Below are 22,877 nucleotides of genomic sequence, written 5' to 3' on the forward strand. Positions count from 1 at the left end.
TGACACTGAGGCCTTTTTTCCCCCCTAACTGAAAGCACTTACCATTGTCTAAAAGCAGGAAGAAATCAGGCAAAAGTGGCAGCAACAGGAAGGCTGTTAAGAGTAGTAACAGTTGACTCTTGAGCTTGAGTTTTCTGCTACATCGAAGGTTAAAAGGCAGAATTAACTGTTCATACTGAACTACCTTTACAACCATGCGTGGTTGGGGTAATTCAGTGGGACATGCACACAATCCTTCAGAACAACCATCCCAAATTGGGGTCTTGCAAAGGAAAGAGGGTAAACACCTATCACTCTGAGCTTCCTTTGTGCATTAGGCTGGAAGTAGGACATTTTGAAAATGTTGCCCAGGGGATTAAAAAAAAAAAAAGCTTTATTCATAGTCTTTATACAATTGACCTCCCCATCTCATTTTATGTAATGTAGGTGAGTAGGGAAGACTTCTCTGTCTACAGCTACATGGACAATTGCTGTAAACCATAATGGGTATTATGTTACCAGCAGGATCAAAAGCTGTCTTGCATCTGAATTACCAGCTGCTGAGAAACAACAGTGAGAGACAGCTACTATGGGAACCAGATTGCTAACTTAGAAAGGTCTGTGGCTTGATTTGGAAGAGTTCTTAAGGACAGTGATAACTTTTACTGCTTTGGTACATGTGACAATAGCTGTGTTGTCTTAATGTTCTTCCTGCATTTTTTCTTTTTTCTAATTTCTTCTGTTGAATAGAAAAAAACACAAAGGTTGACATATCCTTTAAAGAGAAGAAGAAAAAAATAGTGAAATTTGTGTGGGTGAAGTTGGCCTTCTTGCCTGTCTCCTCACTAAATAAGTACAAGAGGGTTGTGAATGTCTCCTTTTTTTCACTTTGTAATCACCCCTTCAAAAGCCTTCTTAGGTTCCGGCATGCATGTCAATTAAATTCCAGAGAAAGAAGTCAGAAGGAATTTTCTCTCATTGGGCTTTAGTGTGGGCAGTGAGGGTGACACCCAAACAATGAAAATATATACAACAGAAAACAACAGCAGCTATGGGATTCTCCACTATGTCCTATGATCAAGTATGTTGAAAAGCACTGTAAAGAAATGCAAAAGAAATTCTCAAGCACTCTGAAAGAAACTTAGACAAACAGAAGCTTCATTTAGTACGGAAAAAAGCTTTTGAGAAATTGTAAGACAGACTTCACTATGGCATTAGAAAAATGATAGTGAAATCAGGATGGGTCTCTTTGAAAGAGAGGCAATAGGAGAAATTACTTAAGCCCCATTCAGGGGAATGATTCGATGGACTGATGTTTTCCATTCAAGCTAGTAAAATTAATGAGCCCAAATCTAATAGTGGTTTGGGCTTCCCCATCTATTTCTGTCTATTGAATCATTGACTTTATAAAGGGCAAAAAAACAAAAAAACAAAAAACACATTGGTGCAAAAAAAAAAATTCCCACTAGGATGCTGTGGGAAGAAAGTAAGAGGAAAGGGGTCTCAAATAAACACTCTCACTTCTCCATCCATAAAAGATTCTATTCTCATTCAATGTTATCCATAACGAGCCATTCTGACATCAAAATGAGATCGTCATCATAATGTCATTGCATAAATGGTCGCATCATTTCCACGATGATAGCATCACATACATGTCATAATTTGCCCTCATCCCCTCTGGGGATGCCCATGTGCATATTTTACAAACATCTCAATCAAAAGACAAGGTGTCAAAAATTCTATCCCTGCCCCATGCAGTAATTCTCAGATTTTCACCATCGTCTCTGTAGTCTCTGAAAGTCAAATTAGAAAAGGTGAAGAAATGCCTTTGACCACAAAATAGTTGTGTATTCCACAGACTTCATGCCAACTTTCTTTTCTTTTCTTTTGGCTTCTAGAAGCATCTTATTCTTCTGTTGATAGAAATGTATAGCTTAACTCAGTAGACTTTTCATTTGATTAAGAACATCTTGCCCAGGAAACTATCTTTCATACGCTTAGCTTTGAAAGGCAGCCATTATTAACATTCACCCAACATTCCATATTTTCTTTGTTCTTTTCCCTTTTTAGTGCCAAGTGTTTGCAGTCTCTTGCCAATGTGCTGGCAAAAAAAATATATATAAATGTCTAAGCCATAAGCCTTCACTGCCCTGGGGTATAATTAAAGGAGCTTAACATATTAAGCACCCATTTGGGTCATGGAAGCTGACACAGTAATGGAGAACTCCTATGCCAATTTCAGCAGAAGCAGTTGAAAGGAGCAAAGGCATTCAAACCTCCAGAAGAGCTGGAATTGACAAGCTAGCTCAATCTCAACTCTACAAATGCTTCTGGGCCCACTCCAGTTAGTACAGACAATAGCTGTGTAGAACTGATTGTACTGGCTGTCAGCAAAAGGGCAACTCTGGCCTCTCACAGTAAATGCGTATGGCTGTACTTCTGCTTTAAAACTGCAATAGGACAGTCTATTGTTTTTAGATCCAAGACAGGACACAACACTGTGAATAAAGCATCCAGGCATTTTTCCAAGTAAACATTTATGAGCAGCTTGCCTTGACAGCTTTATAGAAACTACTGAAAGCCACATTGCTGGCTACTTCCAAATAAAACAAGATCCCTCAGAATGTCTGTGTGCATGAACACAGAGAGAAAGAGCATTTTCAAAACAAGGTGAGAAAGTGTAAGTTGGGCATTACAAAACTACAGCTTCTTAATTTCCTAGCTAGCATGGCCTATAGTGAGGGGCATGGAGATTTCATTTCTCATTTAGAGAGCCACAGGCTCTCATTGGTATGTTATATCATTATATTTATACCCCACTTTTCTTCTGGAATCAGGAGGTGGTTCACGGGGATGGGTCCTGCATTATTTATCCTAATAACTCTGTGAAGTAATTAGGCCAAGAAAAAGTAACTGGCCCCAAATCATGCCATTACCTTTGCAACAATGTAGGGATTTGAAGCTGGGTTTCCCTGGTCCAGTCCAACACCTTAATTATAATGCAAAAAAGTAGGTCTATAAAATAGAGCATCCAGCAGACCATAATTTATTTGTGTAGTTTAATTAATATTCCTCTTCTACCAAAAGTTCAAGGAGGTATCATCACTTTTATCCTCTGTGAGGTAGATTAAACTGAAATCTTAGTTTAAGTTGATAGAATGTATTTTCAGACTAAGTGGTCATCCCTGGGCTCCAACTGAAGCATTTCTACTGATAGACAAATTGATGGATCAGTTCATATCTTGTCCACCAACATGTTCTTATTCATAAACTTGATCTACCCCATTTTTGCATTTACCTGTACTAAAAAAAAAAAAAAACCTATCATTTTCATCTAAATATGTAGGCTGTCACACCTATCAGAATTTCTAACTATATTAGTAAAATTAAATTTAAAAACTTGATTCTGGTCAAAAGCCACCAAATGTATTAGCACGACTTTCTCAAATGTACATTTACTTGCCTTTTATAATTGTTACTTGAGCTAGAACTGTACAATAACATTCTGAGAAGTAACAAAACCCAACAGATAAATGAATTTGGATTGACATGTTCATCAGTGCGAATGAGGTTGTTTTGCTTTCAAATACAGCCTAAAGAAAATATTTAGGCATCCCTAATGTTGTTTTGTTTTCTGTAACCTGCATAAACATAGACTGGATCATGCTAGTTGGCTCATGGATAGAGTTGGCTCTGTTATTAAGCAAAGTGAGGCAATTTTGTCAGGTGGTATGAGCTAGGAGGCAGCAATGACAACTCCTCAATTATTCTTACTGTGTTTCCAAACAATTTTCCTCTCTTGGAGGACAGATTCTGTACTTCATTCAATTCGTCCTACATCTCCAAAACTAGTCTGATGTGCTCAGTTGCAGTAGAGTTTCCTGTCCTATCACCAGTGTCAAGGTAAGTTGTAATTTCATCTGGTTCTAAATATGGAAAGGTGGGCAGTGTCATCTTGTCCCAAAATGCTTTGGCCCAAGGTTCTTCTCCTCTCCAGAGCCCCACAGAGAGGCTGCCTCAGGCAGGAACCATCTAAAAGCACTTGGAGTGCTCTATAGCAGCAATTCCTGAAAGCAAGGGATATTTTCATCATGGAAAGAGGCTCTTTAAGGGTACCAGGAATGAGTGAGGAACTGGGTTCATTAGGAGAGCATTTTGTTTTTTATGCTGGTATTGCAACTGACCAACATTGGCCTCTCAAAATTCTTTCACATATTTGTCAGCAGAGAAATGGAATGGAAAATCTCTACGAATTTCTCCAGGAGGAGAAATTCACCAAAAACTTCTCAAGTGGATGACTCCCTCTCCATAATATTCTTTTCAGTATTACTACTGAAAAGCCCCCTGGAGTTATTGTTCATGAAATGTATCTAAAACAAAAGAGAAAGTTAAGAGGATTTTTGTGCTGTGTGCTAAAAAAAGAGGGGGTGGGGGAGGCAAACACTGGATGACCTGAACTAATGCTTCTGTGTGGTAATGGACTACATGAAACCCAGTAAGCTGTAAGCCAATCCAGAAGGAATGGAGGTAACATTAATTGGCCAGTTGACAAGTAGGCCAGGAGGAAAAACTCTACATTTAATTTAAATAAAATACATTAGATTAAAATTAAGTAAAATATATTTAGCATCATTACTCCCATACACTTAACACTTTCCCCTCCTGATTCCAGACATATTAAACAATTACAAATTGACGGCAATTTTTGAAGGAGATGTGGAATATGATATACATTTGCCATAAGCCTCCTGACAATCTTTAGTAAATTAAATTCAGTGTTCTTAAAACAAGGTAACTTAGGAGAGACTTGAACTTACTTTTTAAAAAGAGATGAGTTTTAAGAGAAAAACAAATCTTTTGACTATGCATTTCCCCCTTCTCCCTCCCCCCCACCCAAACCTAGCACATTATATAAAAGCCAAAGGTGGTCCTTGTTAGCTCTCCCTTATTGTCGAAGATCGGGTGCATATTTTTAAAGTGCTCTTGGATTTAGCATTGTGTCATGAGCCATAGCATAGCTCAGGTCAAAAGACTAACTGTGAACCAAGGAGAGGTGGTCTTGCTGCAATTATCCACACTGATGACTTCCCAGTTGGTAGTGCAAGCTGTCTTGTGTGCATCTGTTTTGAAAAATGGCCTGGAAACTTCAGCTGCTTTAAAATAGACCACAAGATTGTTAAATTGCACTGACTGTTAACTTACACTGGGTGCTACCATATTATGCCAATCCATTACTAAATTTAGCTGTTTAAAGCAGGGACAGGCAACCTTTTCTGTCAAGTGTCCAGAAATAATATTTTAGGAGCTGCATAGGGACAGGGTGAAAACAAATGGTAGATCAAGCGAAATGTCTATTTACATTATTTCTTTCCCACAAGGAGCAAATTGCCAAGAATAAGGATTCTTAGTAAAGATGTGATGTGCTTTAGAATGTTAAAATTAGGGCAAAGTTTGCCTCCATCAGTATGGTTATAGCTTCCCATCTTCATTTTCAAGCTCTAAATGATGTAGGGCAATTACTTGAAAATTTATCTTTTGCTTTATAAATGGTATAAAATGCTATGGCCTTTTTGGTTGGGGACAGAGACACACTTCCTCCAGGAACTCACAGCAGCCATACAGCTATACAGCATCTCTTTCAAGCTGTTCTTGATTCACGGCCCACTGGCTTATTTCAAGGTTAGGAAAGTTGTACCCTATGTGTTCAATCTATCTTCACATACCCTATATGTGAAGATAGATTAGTTTAAGAGTTTAGCTCTCATTTCAGCCCTCCACCCCAGACATTTGCTAACTGTATCAACATCACTTTGCCCAACTACAGGGCCTGCCCTGTTAACCATCAACTTTGTACAGGACTACTGACCAAGCAAGAAAGTTTCAGTATGCAAAGCTTATGGCCCATCATTATATCTCTTTACAAAAGTAGTGCCAAGACATCTCCCCTACATTTTCAGTGCTTCTTATTTTGCTTTGCTTTCTCTTGTTTACCTTCTCTTATTTTGCTTTACCTGAGTGGACTTTTTGCTCTCAGTCACCTCTTCCATAGAACCACTACAAGCTAATTATATTTTGAAAGAAGCGGGTGTGTGGGAGATATTAGCATGTAACCATAGATCCTAAGTGATCCACATATACTTGGAAAAAATGCTTCAGACAAGTAAATATTAATGTAACACTAATGGTATCACAATGATGTGCTGGAACAAACATTGATAAACTGTCTCAGCAACACTAGTCTCACAACAACACCTGAACTGTAGTGCAAAAACAACCTAGTTGTTCTTCAAACAATTCATCTTTCAGAGGGACTCAAAGAATTGTTTGGAAAGAAAACTTGCTCAAATACAAATCTAGAAATGCAAAAGCAGGGAGGAATAAAATGCTTTGTAAAGAAATGTGGAACTGTCATTCTGCCATACATACCTACAAGGGACATTTCTGGAACAGTTGCATGATACGGACCATCAACAAATTCTGGTGGATTGTCATTGATGTCTTGGACCTTAATAATGAATTCCGAAGGAGGCTCGAGTGGTTTGTTTGTATCCCTATCGACCGCCTGAGCAGTCAATGTATACTCTGCTTTTTCTTCCCGGTCAAGTCTTTTCATGGCATGAATGTCTCCTGTCTTGTCATTGATCACAAAGATAGTCCCAGCTCCATCACCTGACAAGATGTACTTGATCTTGCTGCTTCCTGGATCCAAGTCTGTGTGTAGCTGAAATTATAAATAAGCAATTTGTTTTTTGCACTCATTCAGCTACCCAACTTTTTCCCCTCCCCACTGCATTTTGTATGTTCATCCAAGATCTATTGATTCCTCCACAGAACAGTCTGAAAATACACAATAGACAAAATTTGCATGCATGCTTATCCAACCTGAAGATAATCAAACATATGTTTCTACAAAGGTGTAAATCACTCTCTTTTTTTAGTCAAACCAACTGTTCTATGTCTTCTGTTAGCCCTCAGAAATAAGCAAATTTCCTAAGCATCCCTAATGGATATATAAAACTGCAAGAAAATAACATTAGTTAAAAACTTTGTTACTCATTTATTTTGGATAGTTTTGAATTTTAATTTCAGTTTTGGGGACAAAGGTATATCTGAAAATATTCAACAAACTTGATCTCATTCATTTTGCTTAATTCACAGTCCTGATACAGGATTATTTAATGTAATGAAGATATTTAGAATAATAAGGAAAGAAAGAAGTATTATTTCTGATGGATCACAAAACTGTCAAAATCAGCTAAGATGGGATTTTTATAATGAGTAGGCTGCCTGAATAGTATGCTCTTCTCTGTTCCCTGGATATTATGCAAGTTTCACTGGGATCATGATTAATCACTTTTCAAGTACTTTCCACAGCTTGAGGATTTACTCATCTCTGCAAATCAGTCTTTTGATTTCTAGCAGCACACTGTAGATTTCATAGCAGCTTATATTACTACATATGAGAACAGTTATGTCATGTTTTCCCACCATTGACTCTCCTCTCATTTTCACATGCATGCAGACACAAACAGGAACCCTAAATACGGCTACCTCTTTGTACCACCAACAAATGAAATCAGCTTCCATTTAATAATTCAAAAATACTGACTGGGCATTAGAAATATATGGAGATATTAAAAGTCTAGCTATTCAGTAAAGGCACAATCGGCATCTCAATTACTTGCAAATTAATACAGAAATGGATGAAATAGCCTTTCTTTGTTAGAAAGGTCTATGAAGGAAACATACAGGGACCTGCAGATTCATGCTGTTGACTCCTGGTTTAAGGTGTTGCTAGATTCTTTGATGTATTTCATGATAATACTAGAGAAGTTTATTAAATACATGCATATTTATCTTATTTACTCACAAACAACCACCTGAAATGTAGATGTTAGATAACAGCAAAAAGAAAACCAAGCTCTTTTTCTTTTTTTCTTTTTTTCTTTTTTCTTTTTTTCTTTTTTTCCTTTTTTCCTTTTTTCCTTTTTTCCTTTTTTCCTTTTTCTTTCTTTCTTTCTTTCTCTTTCTTTCTTTCTTTCTTTCTTTCTTTCTTTCTTTTTCTTTTTCTTTTCTTTTCTTTTCTTTTCTTTTCTTTTCTTTTTTTATGCTGGAGGTCAACAAACAAGCTAATCTATCTATTCATTTCTTCTCCTCAATTCTAGTAATTCAGTAAAACAGTAATTATTTTTCTCCTGTTAAAATCAATAATAAATGTGAAAAGAAATTAAAAGCATTAGCAAGCCAGCTGTTTGAAACTCCATGTGATTAATAATAATAATAATAATAATAATAATAATAATAATAATAATAATAATAGAACCATTTTTAAGGATGTTTCAAAATCTATGTCATTTTTACCAAATTTTTTTAAAAAGCCATTCAATGCACTAATGTTATCTCCCAGGATATAGTTTCTTAAGTATCATAAAATATGTATAAGGATGTAAAGTCATTGTTAGGATTCAAAATTCTTTTCTCATGTCAAAGTTAAAGATAAACAAATTCATAATTACGTGGGCCCATAATGAACAATAGACAAAGAACATAGGATGAAGATCCCACTGCTGCTACTGTGCAGATATATTTTTAAAAATGCACCTATTATCTGTATCTGTAGCATTTTCTTCTAGATCTGAATGAGCTCCTGGTTCTAGTTCCTGCCTCCAGCAAAGGAACTTGAGAAATACCTTAAAAACATTATATTGGCTGGGTTATAAATCAAGACTATTTCTTCCCCTCCTCCCCCACAAATCTGCATATTATCCTCTGAAGAGTGATGTTGCATTTTCCCAGTTGCCTATTTCAGTTGGTCAACCTTCATTATGCATACACACATATACAGTATATCTTATCTTGCGCACAGTCATAGCTATTCTGCAAGCAATAACTTTTTTGCTCATTATGCTAAGCATAATATGATTCAATTTTGGCTTGATATACTATGCACAAAACTGGTGGCTTGGGTGTGTTGCAAACAAAACTATGATAGCTTGATGCACTGCAGGCATCCAAATAATTGTAGCAGGTTCATTAAAATTATGCAAAAATCATGGTTTAGTACAATCTTTGAATCAGTCACCATCTCAAGATGATTGCAACTAATTTCCCTCCCTCTCCCCACCCCAACACAGAGTTTCCTATCAATCTTTCAAGGTAGATGGTAGGGATTAACTGCAAGTTTATTCCATTCAGAATGTGTTATATCACCACAGACTAATTCAAAGATGACAAAATGAATAATGTGAGACATACAAGATCAAACAGAGAAGAATATACATAGACACATACTGAAATAAGTAAAGATTAAAAAAAAAGGAGGACAAGAAGACTTTTATGAATCTTTGTGTGAGAGAAAAGATATTATGACAGTTTTAATAAAATCCAAAAATAAAAATGCTTAATGCTACTAAAAATCTGTATTATTTTTAAAGGTTCAGTTGCTTTTTTCATCTCTGTAGAAATAAATACACATCACATTGAAGATTCGAGTCTTCTTCCTCAACCAGCAGGAAGCAAACCAAGAACAATCCTTAAAAAGCATATATGCACACAAAAACATACTAAACATTTCAGAACAGGATAAACAACATTCCAACTGAGCACAGAAAAAGGGAGAACAGACAGAGCAACTCTACAACTGTCTCCTGTAAACATTCCTTCCACTTCTAATGGCTCAACTTCTAACAGCTTCATGGACATGTCCATGTCGTTTTATTCTGGCAACAAAGTTAAAGTGGTTTGCCATTACCTTCTTATGAGATGTTTTCTTTTTTAAAAACTTCCCACTGTAGCTCACAATCCTAGGATTTCCTGGTGCTCTCCCATCCAAGCACTAAATGAGTCTCATTGTGCTCAGCTTCTCAAGATCAACCAAGGTGAGAAAGAAACTGCCACCCACTGAAACTTCTTCTCCATTAGCAGGAAGAATTAATCCACAAATGACTGTATTGCCTCTTCTCTTCCTCTCTCATTCTGTCTTGATCCTTGCTCATTATCAAAGCTATGTGAGCTGATAGGTAGGTAGGTAGGTAGGTAGGTAGGTAGGTAGGTAGGTAGATAGATAGATAGATATTGCCTGGGCTGTAAAGGCTTGAACTGGCTATTCGTGTTATATTATCAGAGTTTTGGGTACCATTTCAGGCTGGGGCTAGGAAGTGTATGTATTACATGGATCATGCATTACACTAAGCTATAATGTGATCTGTTGGTTTTGGCTTAATGAAATGTGTCAATCCAGCCACATTGTAAAGTTTATCATTTAGTATGATGTAAACCTAGTAAACCTAAGCTAAGTAGCTTATTCCACAAGCTGTGAGTAAGTAGCTTATTCCGCAAGTTGTGAATAAGCAAACTATAGTTTTGTATTACATCTTCACATGCTTGCTTCTGCAGAATATTTCACAATATCCATCTAGCTTCCTTCCAGAAGGTGCTAAGTTTTAAAAGGACCAGTGGCTTTTTCAAGGAACAACAGATCATACTGAATTGGAGCTTCAATTGCAGGAGAAATTCCCCCTTGAAAATAAATGATCTGCTGCTTCTCTTGAATGCTTATGCTGGTAAATGATCATTTAAATGATATGTCATTGATGAATGCATTCATCATCCTTCAGGTGCCAAAAGTCACCAGTGGTAGTATAATAAGTTCTCTTTGTCACCTAATGGCTTTTTATCTATTGAGTGAATACAGAAATCATAAAGGACAAATAAGAATAATAAAGATAGGGGAAGGAGCACAGCATGGAGACGGTGTTGCATTATTTGAAGCAGTGGTGTATATAAATAGATTTTAAAGCTGTTGACTTCTCTCAGTATTGAGAGTGTAAGCGAGGGCTACCTAGCATCCAGGAAAAAAAAAAAATGAAGAGGAATTCAGGAAGCAAAAGCAGAACATTGTCGGGATTGTTACATTTGCTCTGTCTCCAAAATTTATTGGTGGATGGATCTGTCAGAATTTCTCATGAGCCATAGACATAGGAAATCTCTGATGGCCACAGCTGATCTTAGATTGGGTTTCTGAGTGTTCAGGCTTAAAGCTTTTTGTTCCAGACTGCCAGCTTTGGAAACAAACAAACAAACAAACCATAATCTCTGTACCAGTTTTTGCCTTGCTTGCTACTTACTATCTTGTTAGGGTCACCATGTATATCCTTGCATTCGAGGTAGGACTGTAACTGACATATTTGTTGATTTTTATTTATGCAATTTCTATAGCCACCCATCTCAATCCAGGTGACTCTGGGTGGTGAACCATTCCAATTGTTAAAACCATTAAAACCATTACAAATTATATATACAGGCAGCCAATAATTATCATAAAATTACATAAAAATCAACAGCGCAACCAGGTAATGGGACCTTTAACACTTTCGGGACCCCAGGCTTGGGGTTTTTTAAAGCCTTATGAAAGACCAGCAGGGTTGGGGCCATCCTGAACCCCAAAGGAAGAATGTTCCATAGGGAAGGGGCTGAGAAGACATGCCTTCTGGTCCCTGCCCGCTGACATTCCTTGGCTGATGTGATCCACAGCATCCCCAATCTAGGATTATCAAAATCATTAAGGTATTTTGATATGAACTGGACAAACAAAATGGGATACAAGCTTGGTCCAAGTCAAACTGCCCACCAGAAGGAACAAATTGAAAATAGATGTGCATAATTTGGCCCATTAAAAAATGAACTTAAATGCCTAGTTTACCCATGGTTTGGTTTGCTTATTGAAATAATGTGTTGCGTGAGTTCAGCTTTCATGGTTTGTAAACCATAGATTATGGAGTAGCATATTGTTTGAACCCAATCAATAATAGCTTATTCAATAATTGAGTAACAGCCCAACCAAATGTTATATATTGTCTTGGTTTTGGCTTTTCATGTTTATACAAACAGAAGTATTGTAGCTTGTAAACCACAGTCTACAGATGAGCCTGAAGTGTGGAGACATACTCTAGATTACCTGCACTAAACAGGGGATTCAATTTACAGAACCCCCTCTTGCTCTGTGACGCCAGGACTGGCCTGTTTGTAAATTATACACTCCAGGAGAAATTCACATGACGAACCTTTCAGAAGGATCTTTTATGTTACAGGAATACAGCTAGAGAACAAGCAGTCCATTTATAACCATAGTTCTGTCTTCTAATCCATCTCTGAAAATGTGATTCCTGTGGTTCTCTCATTTCTTTCAAAAAGGCCAAATGACTAACTGCTTTTCACAGTGGGCCTCATGAGTCAACAATTCAGCTTTTATTTTCAAAATCTCTGCACACTGTTGGCCGATATGATGCAGCCTCCTCAATTAAAAAAAGAAATTTACACTTTTCCTAAACTGAATTTATTTTCCCCTTCTGTGTGAATGCTGGAATAATGAAACAGAGTAAAGATGCAACAAATACTGTTATGTCCTAGAAGGTCTTCAGATATCACAATGTAGTTGACTATTTTAGCATTCTATCAACTCATATGATATGTAAGCATGTCAGGCCATCATAGAATTAATTATAGCCTGGGATGACTCCAAGACTGAGGATGTCAGTGACTAAGAGCATTCCAATGGCCTCCACTGTCTCATCCTTATTTATCCATCCAACCTCCCAGTGTTTTGGTCTTATCATACTTCTTTCATCAGGATTAGGATAATCCAGCAGAAACTACTTGATTGATTGATGTGCATATATTGAATGTGCATTGTGAGACCAATCTAATCTGTGGTTCTGCACTGAAAATGTTGTATATTTTCCTTATATTAATTTGTTAGCTTACCAACAACCTTCCATCTATTGCCCGATTTGATACAGGCCCAGATTTGACAATTCAGAAAACCATCCAATTCATTTCTTCCTGATTTCAATCCATTTAGTTCAGTTTAGAGATTAATCCAAATAAAGGTTCTCATGAAAGTCTTACAGAATTTTGGGAGTATGAATCTAGATTCTGAACTTCAAAAATCTCATGCGAATATTCTGTGGCACAAAATTCCCTTCTATCCTAATTCTAACAATGTTAGAAATTGCCCAGGAAGGCAATCCATAAGTAGTATTACACTCTGTTAAAACTGTAACCTTCCTAGAGTGTATTCTAGGACTGTAAGCAAACTGGCATATACAGTGGAACCTCGGGTTACGAACGCTTCTGTTAATGAACTTTTCGGGTTACGACCAGCTCCGGCCGCAAAATTTTGCTTCGGTTTGCGAACTCCACCTCGGGGTACGAACAGGATATGCGGCCATTTTCCCTCCCGTGACACGGTCCATGGCCATTTTTCCGCCCCTGACATGTGGTCCGTGGCCATTTTACGCCCCTGACATGTGGTCCGTGGCCATTTTTCCGCCCTGACACGTGGTCCGTGGCCATTTTTCGCCCTGACACGTGGTCCGTGGCCATTTTCTGCCCCTGACACGTGGTCCGCAGCCATTTTTCTGCCCCTGACACGTGGTCCGTGGCCATTTTCCACCTTGACACGTGGTCCGTGGCCATTTTCTGCCCTGACACGTGGTCCGTGGCCAATTTTCCGCCCCTGACACATGGTCCGCGGCCATTTTTCTGCCCCTGACACGTGGTCCGTGGCCATTTTCCGCCCCCGACACGTGGTCCGTGGCCATCCCCCCCCCAACACATGGTCATAGGGAGGGGAACTCTCCCTCCAAGCAATAGCCGCCTCCCTGTCCTCCACGCCAGAACAGATTAACGGTAATTACATTGAACCTTATGGGGAAATTTGCTTCGGGTTGCGACCAATTTGGGTGGCGACCAGAGTCACGGAATGAATTAAGGTCATAAACCGAGGTTCCACTGTATCTTGGTGACAACAGCCAATCCTTCCAGTTGGTCATTTTTGAAGAAATGGGGGGGAAAAAATCACAAATAAACAACAATGAATCCTGTTGTTGCTTTATTGTCTATTTTTCCTACATATAAATTAATGTGTTGTTTGCTTATTTCTTTATTCAATTTATAGGGTTGCCCAACTCATATGTGACTCTGGGTGGCTAACATCCAGTTAAAAATGTCAGAAAAACACCAGAATGGACTCCCCTCCCCCCTCAAAAAAGGGGTGCCACTCACAATTTTGTACAAACCAAACCTTAAAAATGTGTTCGCTCTGGTTCAAATCCTAAAATGGGGGATGGAACAGATCTTTTATGAAAGGCCAACAAGATCAGGCCCATCCAGATCTTAAGGGGCATTTTGTTCTATAGGGCAAGCACAGCAAAAGGTAAGGCACAGCTTCTGGGTCCCATCAGATGAATTGGACCTGAGGCATGCCCACCCTGTTGGATTTCATGAGACAAGCAGAAACAATTGGAGGTAGGGATTATAGATAATACTCTATAATAAAGGATAAATGTACTCACATCTGGCCACTATTTATTCACTATACTAATGCTTTTTTTTTTTAAAAAAAATAATTATTCTGGACAGAAATATTGAATATTGATATTTAATTTTTTGCGGGGGGAGGTGGGCTAGGACACACACATTTATGTACAGACCTAAGGTTTTCTTTTCCTCAGGCTTGGCAGCGCTAGCTGGATTCATTCTGTGGGTTTTTTTGGGGGGGGGGGATTGGTTTATTCGGTTTATTTTTCTTTTCAGTTCTGCGCTCTTTTCCCATTTTGCAAAATAATAATAAAGAAAAAGGAATGCTCAGGTTTTGAGTTATAAAAACCAGTGCCTGTCATTTTCATTACTGAGCAAATCAAATAGATCAAATGAAAGTGAGGAGAAATCCAGAAATCCTAGCTTAACTTGGATGCTCAGCGCTATGAATAGAAGCATAGTTATGACTTCAGAGGTCAGTGGCTAATATTCAGTACCTAGGACAGCAACCTTGCATCTGAGATAAAGGAAGTGATGGGTAACAACAGTGGGACCTCTCTTGGGAGCTAGTTTCTCAGGGCAGAGATGTTGGTTATGTCAACAACCTACAGTCCCTTAGATCTAAGGCTGAGAAATGGAAGGCTAAATATATGTTAAACCACTAGAAAAAGAAAGAAGTGCCTTAAATAAACTACCATGGCATTAAGAATGTTGCGTGTTTTATGATGAGAGAGCAATCAACTTCTTAAAACAGCTTTCATTCTAGCGTACAATACAGGTTTGCCAATTCAGTCATGCCATGTTAAGTGTCTGGATAGCTTCTGCTGTGTTTGAGCTGAAAAGCTTTTATAGACTCTCAGAGTTTAAAGTTTGTTCCAGAGCAGTTGAGTGAGTATTTTGTTTTAACAAAGGTTTGAGTGAAGCACACCCTCAAAGTTGCTTTGCAAAGCAACACAGCTTTCCTTTCTTCTACCTATAAAGCAATTACACACAAACACGCCCTGACAATTCCATACCTAGAACAGCCTTCCGCACATGCGTAGGAGATATGAAAAAGGATGTTCTGGTCAAGGCTTTGAGGCAACAGAAACAGCTTGATTGAGATAAATCACATTGCCTTAATTAGAAGAATCATATCAATCCATAGCACAAAAGAGCTCTTAAAATAAAGTCCTATTTGGCTTCTTCTGGAGAGCAGGTTTTGAGTGTTATGTTCTTCCAAGAGATCTAAAAATCTTTCATCAGTATCCAGTAGGAAAATACCTCTTTTTAGATTCAGGGAATTGGAAGTTAAAAAAGCTTTTAGAAAACTCTTTTGGAAATTTACTAATAACAGCATCTTCCTGAAACCTACTGATGAAGGATTCTGCATCCAAAGGCTCTTAGAGATCTAGATACACTATGCTCCATGTCCACTCATGTTTCAAGGCATACATGTCTATGTATGTGCAACTGTATTTTTTGACATTTCATATTATCAAGTCTGTTGGATGACCTAATGGAGAACATGATGGAGAGCAGCAAGAGCAGAAAGTTTTGTCTCCACATATTTAGTGTACTCATGAAAGAATATATAAAGGAGGATAGTAAATTAAAGATATCCAAGCAAATATATTCCAGAGGAATAAGATCTATACAACAAGATGTTAAAGATATCAATTATGATCAGTATTTCCACAGTCTACTAGCTCATACTCAATTTATGATTTAATCTTATCAACACAGACGATGAACATGGCCATAAATCAGCACCTTATTACTGTCACTTGGGCAAAAAAACAAAAACAAAAAACGTAAAGCAGCAGTGAACAATTTTTTATTCAAGGTGGTAATAAGCCAGGATAAACAGGTGACTGCCAGTTTCTTACACATTTATGACAATTCTCCTCTATTCATGGGATGTTCAATATGGCAACCTGAGTTTTAGGACCATTCACAAAATGTTTGCCATGACGCACATAGACCAGAAAGAAAGATTCACATAGGTCAAGACTAGGAAAAATAAAATAAAATAAAATAAAATAAAATAAAATAAAATAAAATAAAATAAAATAAAATAAAATAAAATAAAATAAAATAAAATAAAATAAAATAAAATAAAATCATCAACACACAAAAGAGGGCACAGACCCATGCAGGATATATTGGGGGGGGGGGAATACAGACATAGATCCAAAGATTAAAGATGAGAGCTGGCTGTTCAGATTAAATATGTCTTTCTTCCTGTTCACCCCCTTGTATTCCAGTTATTTCCCATTCTTCCCCAGGAGGTCTTATCTGAATTTTCTACAACTGTATCACTTCACTTTGAGCTTGGCTGCTCATCTTTGGCCTCAGAAACAGAAAAGCACTGACATGCAATAGAAGGACATTCTTGCCACTTCTTCTTTCACTATATACGTTGAGTCCTCTACTCAGTTTGGACTCCCAGGGAATTGAAAGGGAAATTGAAAAGAACGATTTCCTTTTCATTTCATCTCTCACCTTTATGAGGTGGGATAAGGAATCCTCAAGGGAGGATTCAGTTCTGAAGGGTAGAAGAAAGTGCCAGGCAGAGACCTCAAATATTTGGTGAAGGCTTCATTGGCAGTTCTGAGCTACTCAAGTACAACATAAGAAACCCAATACTTATGGAGTCCTTTCTTGAGTGACAGCATTTTGCACATCTGATTGGAAAAATGAGCCTGGGAAGGAAACTCATACTTAGATTAGCAATGACTGTTCTAGTAAAGCATTAAAACATTAAGAAAAAAGAACAGAACATTGTAGGATTTAAGAACATGGCATGAAAGGCATGATAAGTCTCTTACAAGACTGGCAGGACACATTAAGTTTTGAACTAAAAAAAAAAATGCAACCATGAGCTATTTAACGTCCAGATACCCCTTTACTGATTACAACTTATGACAGCTGGTTCTATAAACAACCAAGCCAAAGTTCCCCAAGCATGTCCATCAAGAAATGGCAAGTTATGTTTGACTGAGATAACTTTACCTTCAAGCATGTCCTGAGAATTTTTCATTTGCTGAAAGCTTTTTTTTTTCCCCAGTGAAAACACAAGGTATATCTGACTGAATTTGACAACAGCAGAGGGGTTCTTAAGCCAACTGTAGCGCTAGATGAAGGACTGAGGGTAAATCAGGAGGCCGTAGAGGGTAGCCCTTCCAAGTTACATCCACACAAGGAAGAGATTATAAACTAGCAGTTACCTGAAATCAAGGGTGAGAAGAGAGAAGCTCCTAAAATGTAGACAAATGTCCACAGCAAGCCCACTAAGGACAACAGAGGTTGCAATATTACTTCCTTCTTTATGTCATGAGCGAACAACAGAATGAAGAGAAAGAAATTACAGAAGTTGCAGAGGGAGGAATCTGGCAAGCTGATTTTTGCCATTTGCTAAGGGACAAAAGGATCTGATCACAGCCATGGCAACTGCACTCTCTTGCTAAACAAAAGCTCCTACCCTACAGATATTATAGTTGTTTTTAATTTCATTTTATGTTCCCTCTACACAATCAACACTGAGTATTCCTAGGGCAAACAGACAACCAACAGACCATTTTGAGCACCCTGGACTGAGAGACACCAACTATATGTAGCCCAAACTGGAGCCATTGATTTGAAATGCTTCATAAAGATTAATTACCATAATTATTAACAATGATCAGGCTTCTATATATTTGCTTCCTAGATTTATATTTATCCTACTTTGCCTTCAGGAACTTTTCTTCTTCCTTTCTTCCCCTCCCCACCCCCCCGCTTTTTTTGCCCATAACAACCCTATGAGTCACGCTGGGCAGAGATAAAATGACTGGCCCAGAGTTACCCAGTCAGCTTCATAAATGAGGATGGTTTTGAACCTAGTCTCCCAAGTCCTAATCCATCACTTTAACTGATATACCATAATGTTCCCTTATTACTAATAATAGTTAAGTTGGAAGCCAATATTAACCACAGTATGTTATGTTGATTGCTATGGGGTATGCATATTATTTCTTCTCCTTACATGTTTTTCAGAAGGCCATGTAGACCCTGCTCTTCCCCCAGGTGTTGTGGGAGCTTCAGAATGTGTCGGGCCTAGCCCAAGGAACTCCAAGAGACAATGCAAATTCAGTCCAGCAATGTTTATTAGCTACAACCTCTAGCAAGAATCTTCCCAGACTGAAACCCCAACTCCCAAAGTCAGCCAGCCACAACACTGTGAATTCCTCGGGGAGGTGCCAGTCTCATCCTCTTATCTCTCCCTCTTGCCTCAGGAGATGAAAGAAAGTGTTTTTCTCCCTGAGTCTGGCCTTCATAATTCCATTCCATCACAGAATGGTTGTCTGTGAGAGGTGACAATGGTGATTGTATTGGACCTCAACTTGCTTTGTTTTTCTTTGTTTTAATGGGAACTTTTGTTTTTGCCTTCTTTTTGCTTGTTCGCTATCCACGGTGTCTTCAGATAGATGGGCATCGTATCAACTGGATAAATAAAATAAAATACTAACCTTTCTGTCCAATTAAGGATGAGGAACTCTTTATGAACCAGGCCTTAAAAATATGAACATAAGTTGTCAAGGGATGATATAACAGAATCCTGAAATATGATATGCAGTCTAGTGAGGAAAGACATCCAAGATGAACAGGTAGATGTTTAAATTAGCTGGAAGAAGTTATCGTGGTGGTGGTTTTTGAATAGGAGGCCTTGGTGGCAGTCACTTATGCCCTTATCACCTTGAGACTGGATTACTGCAACATACTGTACTCGAGGTTGACTTTGAATACCACCCAAAAATTCCAGTTGGTACTAAATATGTCAGCCAGGTAAGAGGTACTTCAACAGGGCAACACCTGTATTGTGAGTGCTGCACTGCTTTGGTTGCCAATATGCTTCTGAGTACAATTCAAAACACTGTTTCTGACCTATTAAACTCACCATGTTTTGGGTCCTGGCTATCTGTGCTTTCAGCCATGAAAGAATACTTCAGATTCCCCCAACCTAGTGATGTGAGGGAGACAGAACTTCAGAAATAGCCCTTTTTGTTTCTGTATGCCCCTCTCCACACCAGATGGCCCCCATTTATTAGTCCACAGGAAAGTGTTTGTGTTTACGTGTATGTGTGTGTGTGTGTGCACACGCATTTGGGGCTTATCTTGCTGGACTGCTGCTATTTTTTAAGTTTTTTGGAGAAGGAGGTTTCTTAATTTTATTTTTATTTTAGCTAAATATTTCACTTACATTTAGTTTAATTGCTGGTTTAATGTATCATGGATTATGTTTTTTATGAGTTATGTGAATTGCCCAAAGTTGTGTGAGTTATGACAGCAAATCAATCAATCAATCAATCTTGCAGGATAGAGTAGCCATGCCATTCTCTAGTCCTATCCCTTGGCGTTTCCCTGTCATAAAACAACAGATCCAATTTATATGCTCCAGGGGGCTAACAAGGAGTCTGGAATCCTGCCTTGATCAAGCCTGCTATGGCTTCAAGAAACTAACATTACCCAAGAATCCTTGCAAACAACTTATTCTCACGTGCCTGGTCACTTTATTTAAAACAGTATGTTTGGTATATGCATGTGTATACTTGCACATACTTGCCCACACAAACAAGCTTTTGGATAGGTTACTGCCTCCTTGAAGAGATAACTCTCCCTCCAGCAAAGTATTGACCACTTTTTAAAAGAGTGGTCAATAAAGTGGTCAATAGAGTTGATTCTACAAAGTACATCAGGCAAGAATTTAACAAATATATAGTGGTCTCAAATTGTCAAAAGTCACACTTGTACCCTTGCTAACCTCAACAGGGAAATACATACATACATACATACATACATACATACATACATACATACATACATACTTTTTTTTATCAAAACCAGATAAGGAGACCCCTAAAATAATCCTCTGAGACCTGCACAAATCAAGCTGTAGTGAATATGAATGATTCTAGGCATAAAGTGTCTAGCAAATTGGCCATAGTTGGTTTCTGAGGTTCCTTTATCCTTTGGGATATTAGATCAAAATGTCCCTTCATGATTTGAAAAACTTCTGTTGTATGACAGTAAATAGATACAACAACAATGGAAAGAACATATATTATAGTATATGTTCAAACAGCATAGACTATAAAACGACTTCAAACTTGTGACAAGTTTATCTTCAGTTTTCCTTCACTTGCACCCAAGCTATGTCTTGAACACCTTTACATCTTGCTTAAGTATGGTCAGAAACTAACTAGGAATAATTGTCTTCAGAGTCTGAGAGAGTAATCATCAAATTGGCCACCTATGCTGAAAATAGCAAGGTTGCAATAGACAGAAAAACTCACCAGAATATTTTTTTGAACTGAGTGTAAATTGCATATTTTTAGAAGGACTCACTCTTAATCTAAGTTCTCTGTTTGCAAAGGTCAATAGATCTGATGACCAGTCTAGCTACAAACAGCTGCACCTCTATCAGAATAGCAGCATTCTGGTTTGAAAAGAATATACTGTAATGCCAAGTGTACAATATATGGATATACACCCACCCAAAAGTTGCTATGACCAACAAGGCAAATACTACATCAATGTTGAACCCAGGTTGATCTATAGTATCAGCTTTGAAGCTATCTAAATATGTTCAGTTGGGAATTTATTGGAAAACGGTAGCAAAGCACACATAGAATATTTCCAATTTTCTCTGACACATACTAGTATGAACAAATAAAGCTTTTATATTCTCTCCCACATACTTGTTATAAATATCACTTCATGATCAACAGAAACCCAGTCTAATGAAACCCAGCAATTAAGCATAGAGAATCTAACACCCCCACCTCAAATCAAAAAATAGCTTGACCAGCAAAAATATAGGATTAGTCAAAAAGATACTCTTTTACTGTCCTTTATATATGAGCTAGCATGGGGCTTTAACATGTTTATTAATCACAGTCATGGAAGTTTAAAAAAGGAAATTATACTTTAGCTCTTAGATCACCAGGATGGGCCCAAATGGACTCTTTTTCCAATATTTCCAGACTTCAAGTACACATGAAGAAAAGCCTTCTTGTTCAGTCCACATTGCTCAAAAGATAAGGGCACTGATGCAGGGGCTAGAGATTGGTACAGCTGACTATTAAAGATGGCCTACCAATACTGAACTATATAACTCCAGGACACCAAAAAAGAAGAGCTCAGTTTTAGGAAAGTGTTAGTACAATCAATCTGATGCTAATTGTTGAAGAATTGGCTCCCTGCTCTCCAGATTTATCACCTCTCATCCTTCTACTGGTAATAAGTATTTCACCATCACCTTAGAGAATGGCAAGTTACTACAAAGTGCTTGAGAAGAAGTGACATGTAAGAAACTTTACCATATCAAATGTTCAAATGACTCAGTGAATGCATGCTTGAAAATCTTAATCATATTTAAAGCTGTGCAGCGAAATGATACATCACTAACACAAGGGAGATACAGATAGCAATAGTTTACTTGTTCATGCCACTACTGTTTAAAGTCTACTCGAGGGCTAGCCTGAAATGCCCACACTGTATTTTCCAAATTTTGGTTTGACAAGGAATGCATCCATGTCAAAGCTTGAGTGATCAGTACACCCAAAATTGTTAGAATCAACAACAATCCTTATTCCCAGGAAACTTTCTTCTCTCTAAAACTGTCAGGCCCAGCCCAAGAACAATGGTGAAACAGTCCAGTCCAGTCCAGTCCCTTTATTTGCTTACACCTTATAGACAGAATCTTGCCAGACTCAATCTATACTACAGCAACTGGTGGATATACCCTGGAAGATTCTAGGGAGTGGCTATCCGGAATGTCTTTTGCTTCTCACACTCCCCCTGCGGACTGTATTGTTTTTGTCTCCTTTCCCTTCCTGGAATGTACACCCTTCTTCCTGACATGACTCTTTGTTCTAGTGTCTTATTTGTCTGCTTCTTTAGCCATGGGACATTGTCTTGGATAAGATAACTTAATGCAGTCAGAAATTTGCAATGCATATTTGTTAACTTTATTTTAAACACCAGTCAGGGACTCGAGTCCATACTAATTCCTTCTTAATCCTTTACCTGGCTGGCCTTTCATTTTGGAGTCTGAAATACTGTCCTTAATTCATCAGTTAAAAAATAGCAAAGTTCCAGGGGATGGTGGGTCTGTTTTTCCCCCTTGTTTACCCACACTGACACCTCTCTTTCAATCCCTAAGACTGGAGCAACTCCTTAGTAACTCGAATACATACAAAAGGGGATAAGATCAACCTGGATAATCATTATCTAATCAGCTTGCTTGGTGTAATTAGTAAATTCTGTGCAGAAAGTTTGCTGACCAGACAATCTCCCCAAAAATTGTAGCCTGGGAATAGAGCAGTTTTTTTCACCATGCTTTTTGATAGTTGATCAATGGAGCAGCTTTTCTGATTGATAGTTGATCAATGATAGTTGATCAATGGAGCAGCTTTTTTTGACCATGGTTTTTGATAGTTGATCAATGCACCATCTGTCAGCAAAATATTCTAGTACTCCAAGAGGCTCTCTCTATACTGTTTTCATAGATTTGAAGGTAGATTTCAACATAGTTCCCCAGAACAAGTAATGGC

The 22,877-nt window shown here is 38.0% G+C and overlaps 1 protein-coding gene across 3 annotated transcripts in view; it reads right to left on the bottom strand.

Moving 5' to 3' along the window:
- Positions 1-22,877, bottom strand: part of CDH8 (cadherin 8) — a 205,398-nt gene that overhangs the window by 120,007 nt on the left and 62,514 nt on the right. For all 3 annotated transcript variants that reach the window (XM_088136003.1, XM_088136004.1, XM_088136002.1), the window contains exon 4: positions 6,409-6,703. In XM_088136003.1, the coding sequence (XP_087992129.1) occupies positions 6,409-6,703 (295 nt within the window). The remainder of the gene's footprint in view (positions 1-6,408; positions 6,704-22,877) is intronic.

This window comes from Python bivittatus, unplaced genomic scaffold (genome assembly GCF_059951505.1).
Source record: "Python bivittatus isolate LINGU-HERP-01145 unplaced genomic scaffold, Pbiv_v1 ctg000190_np1212, whole genome shotgun sequence".
Lineage (NCBI taxonomy): Eukaryota > Metazoa > Chordata > Lepidosauria > Squamata > Pythonidae > Python > Python bivittatus.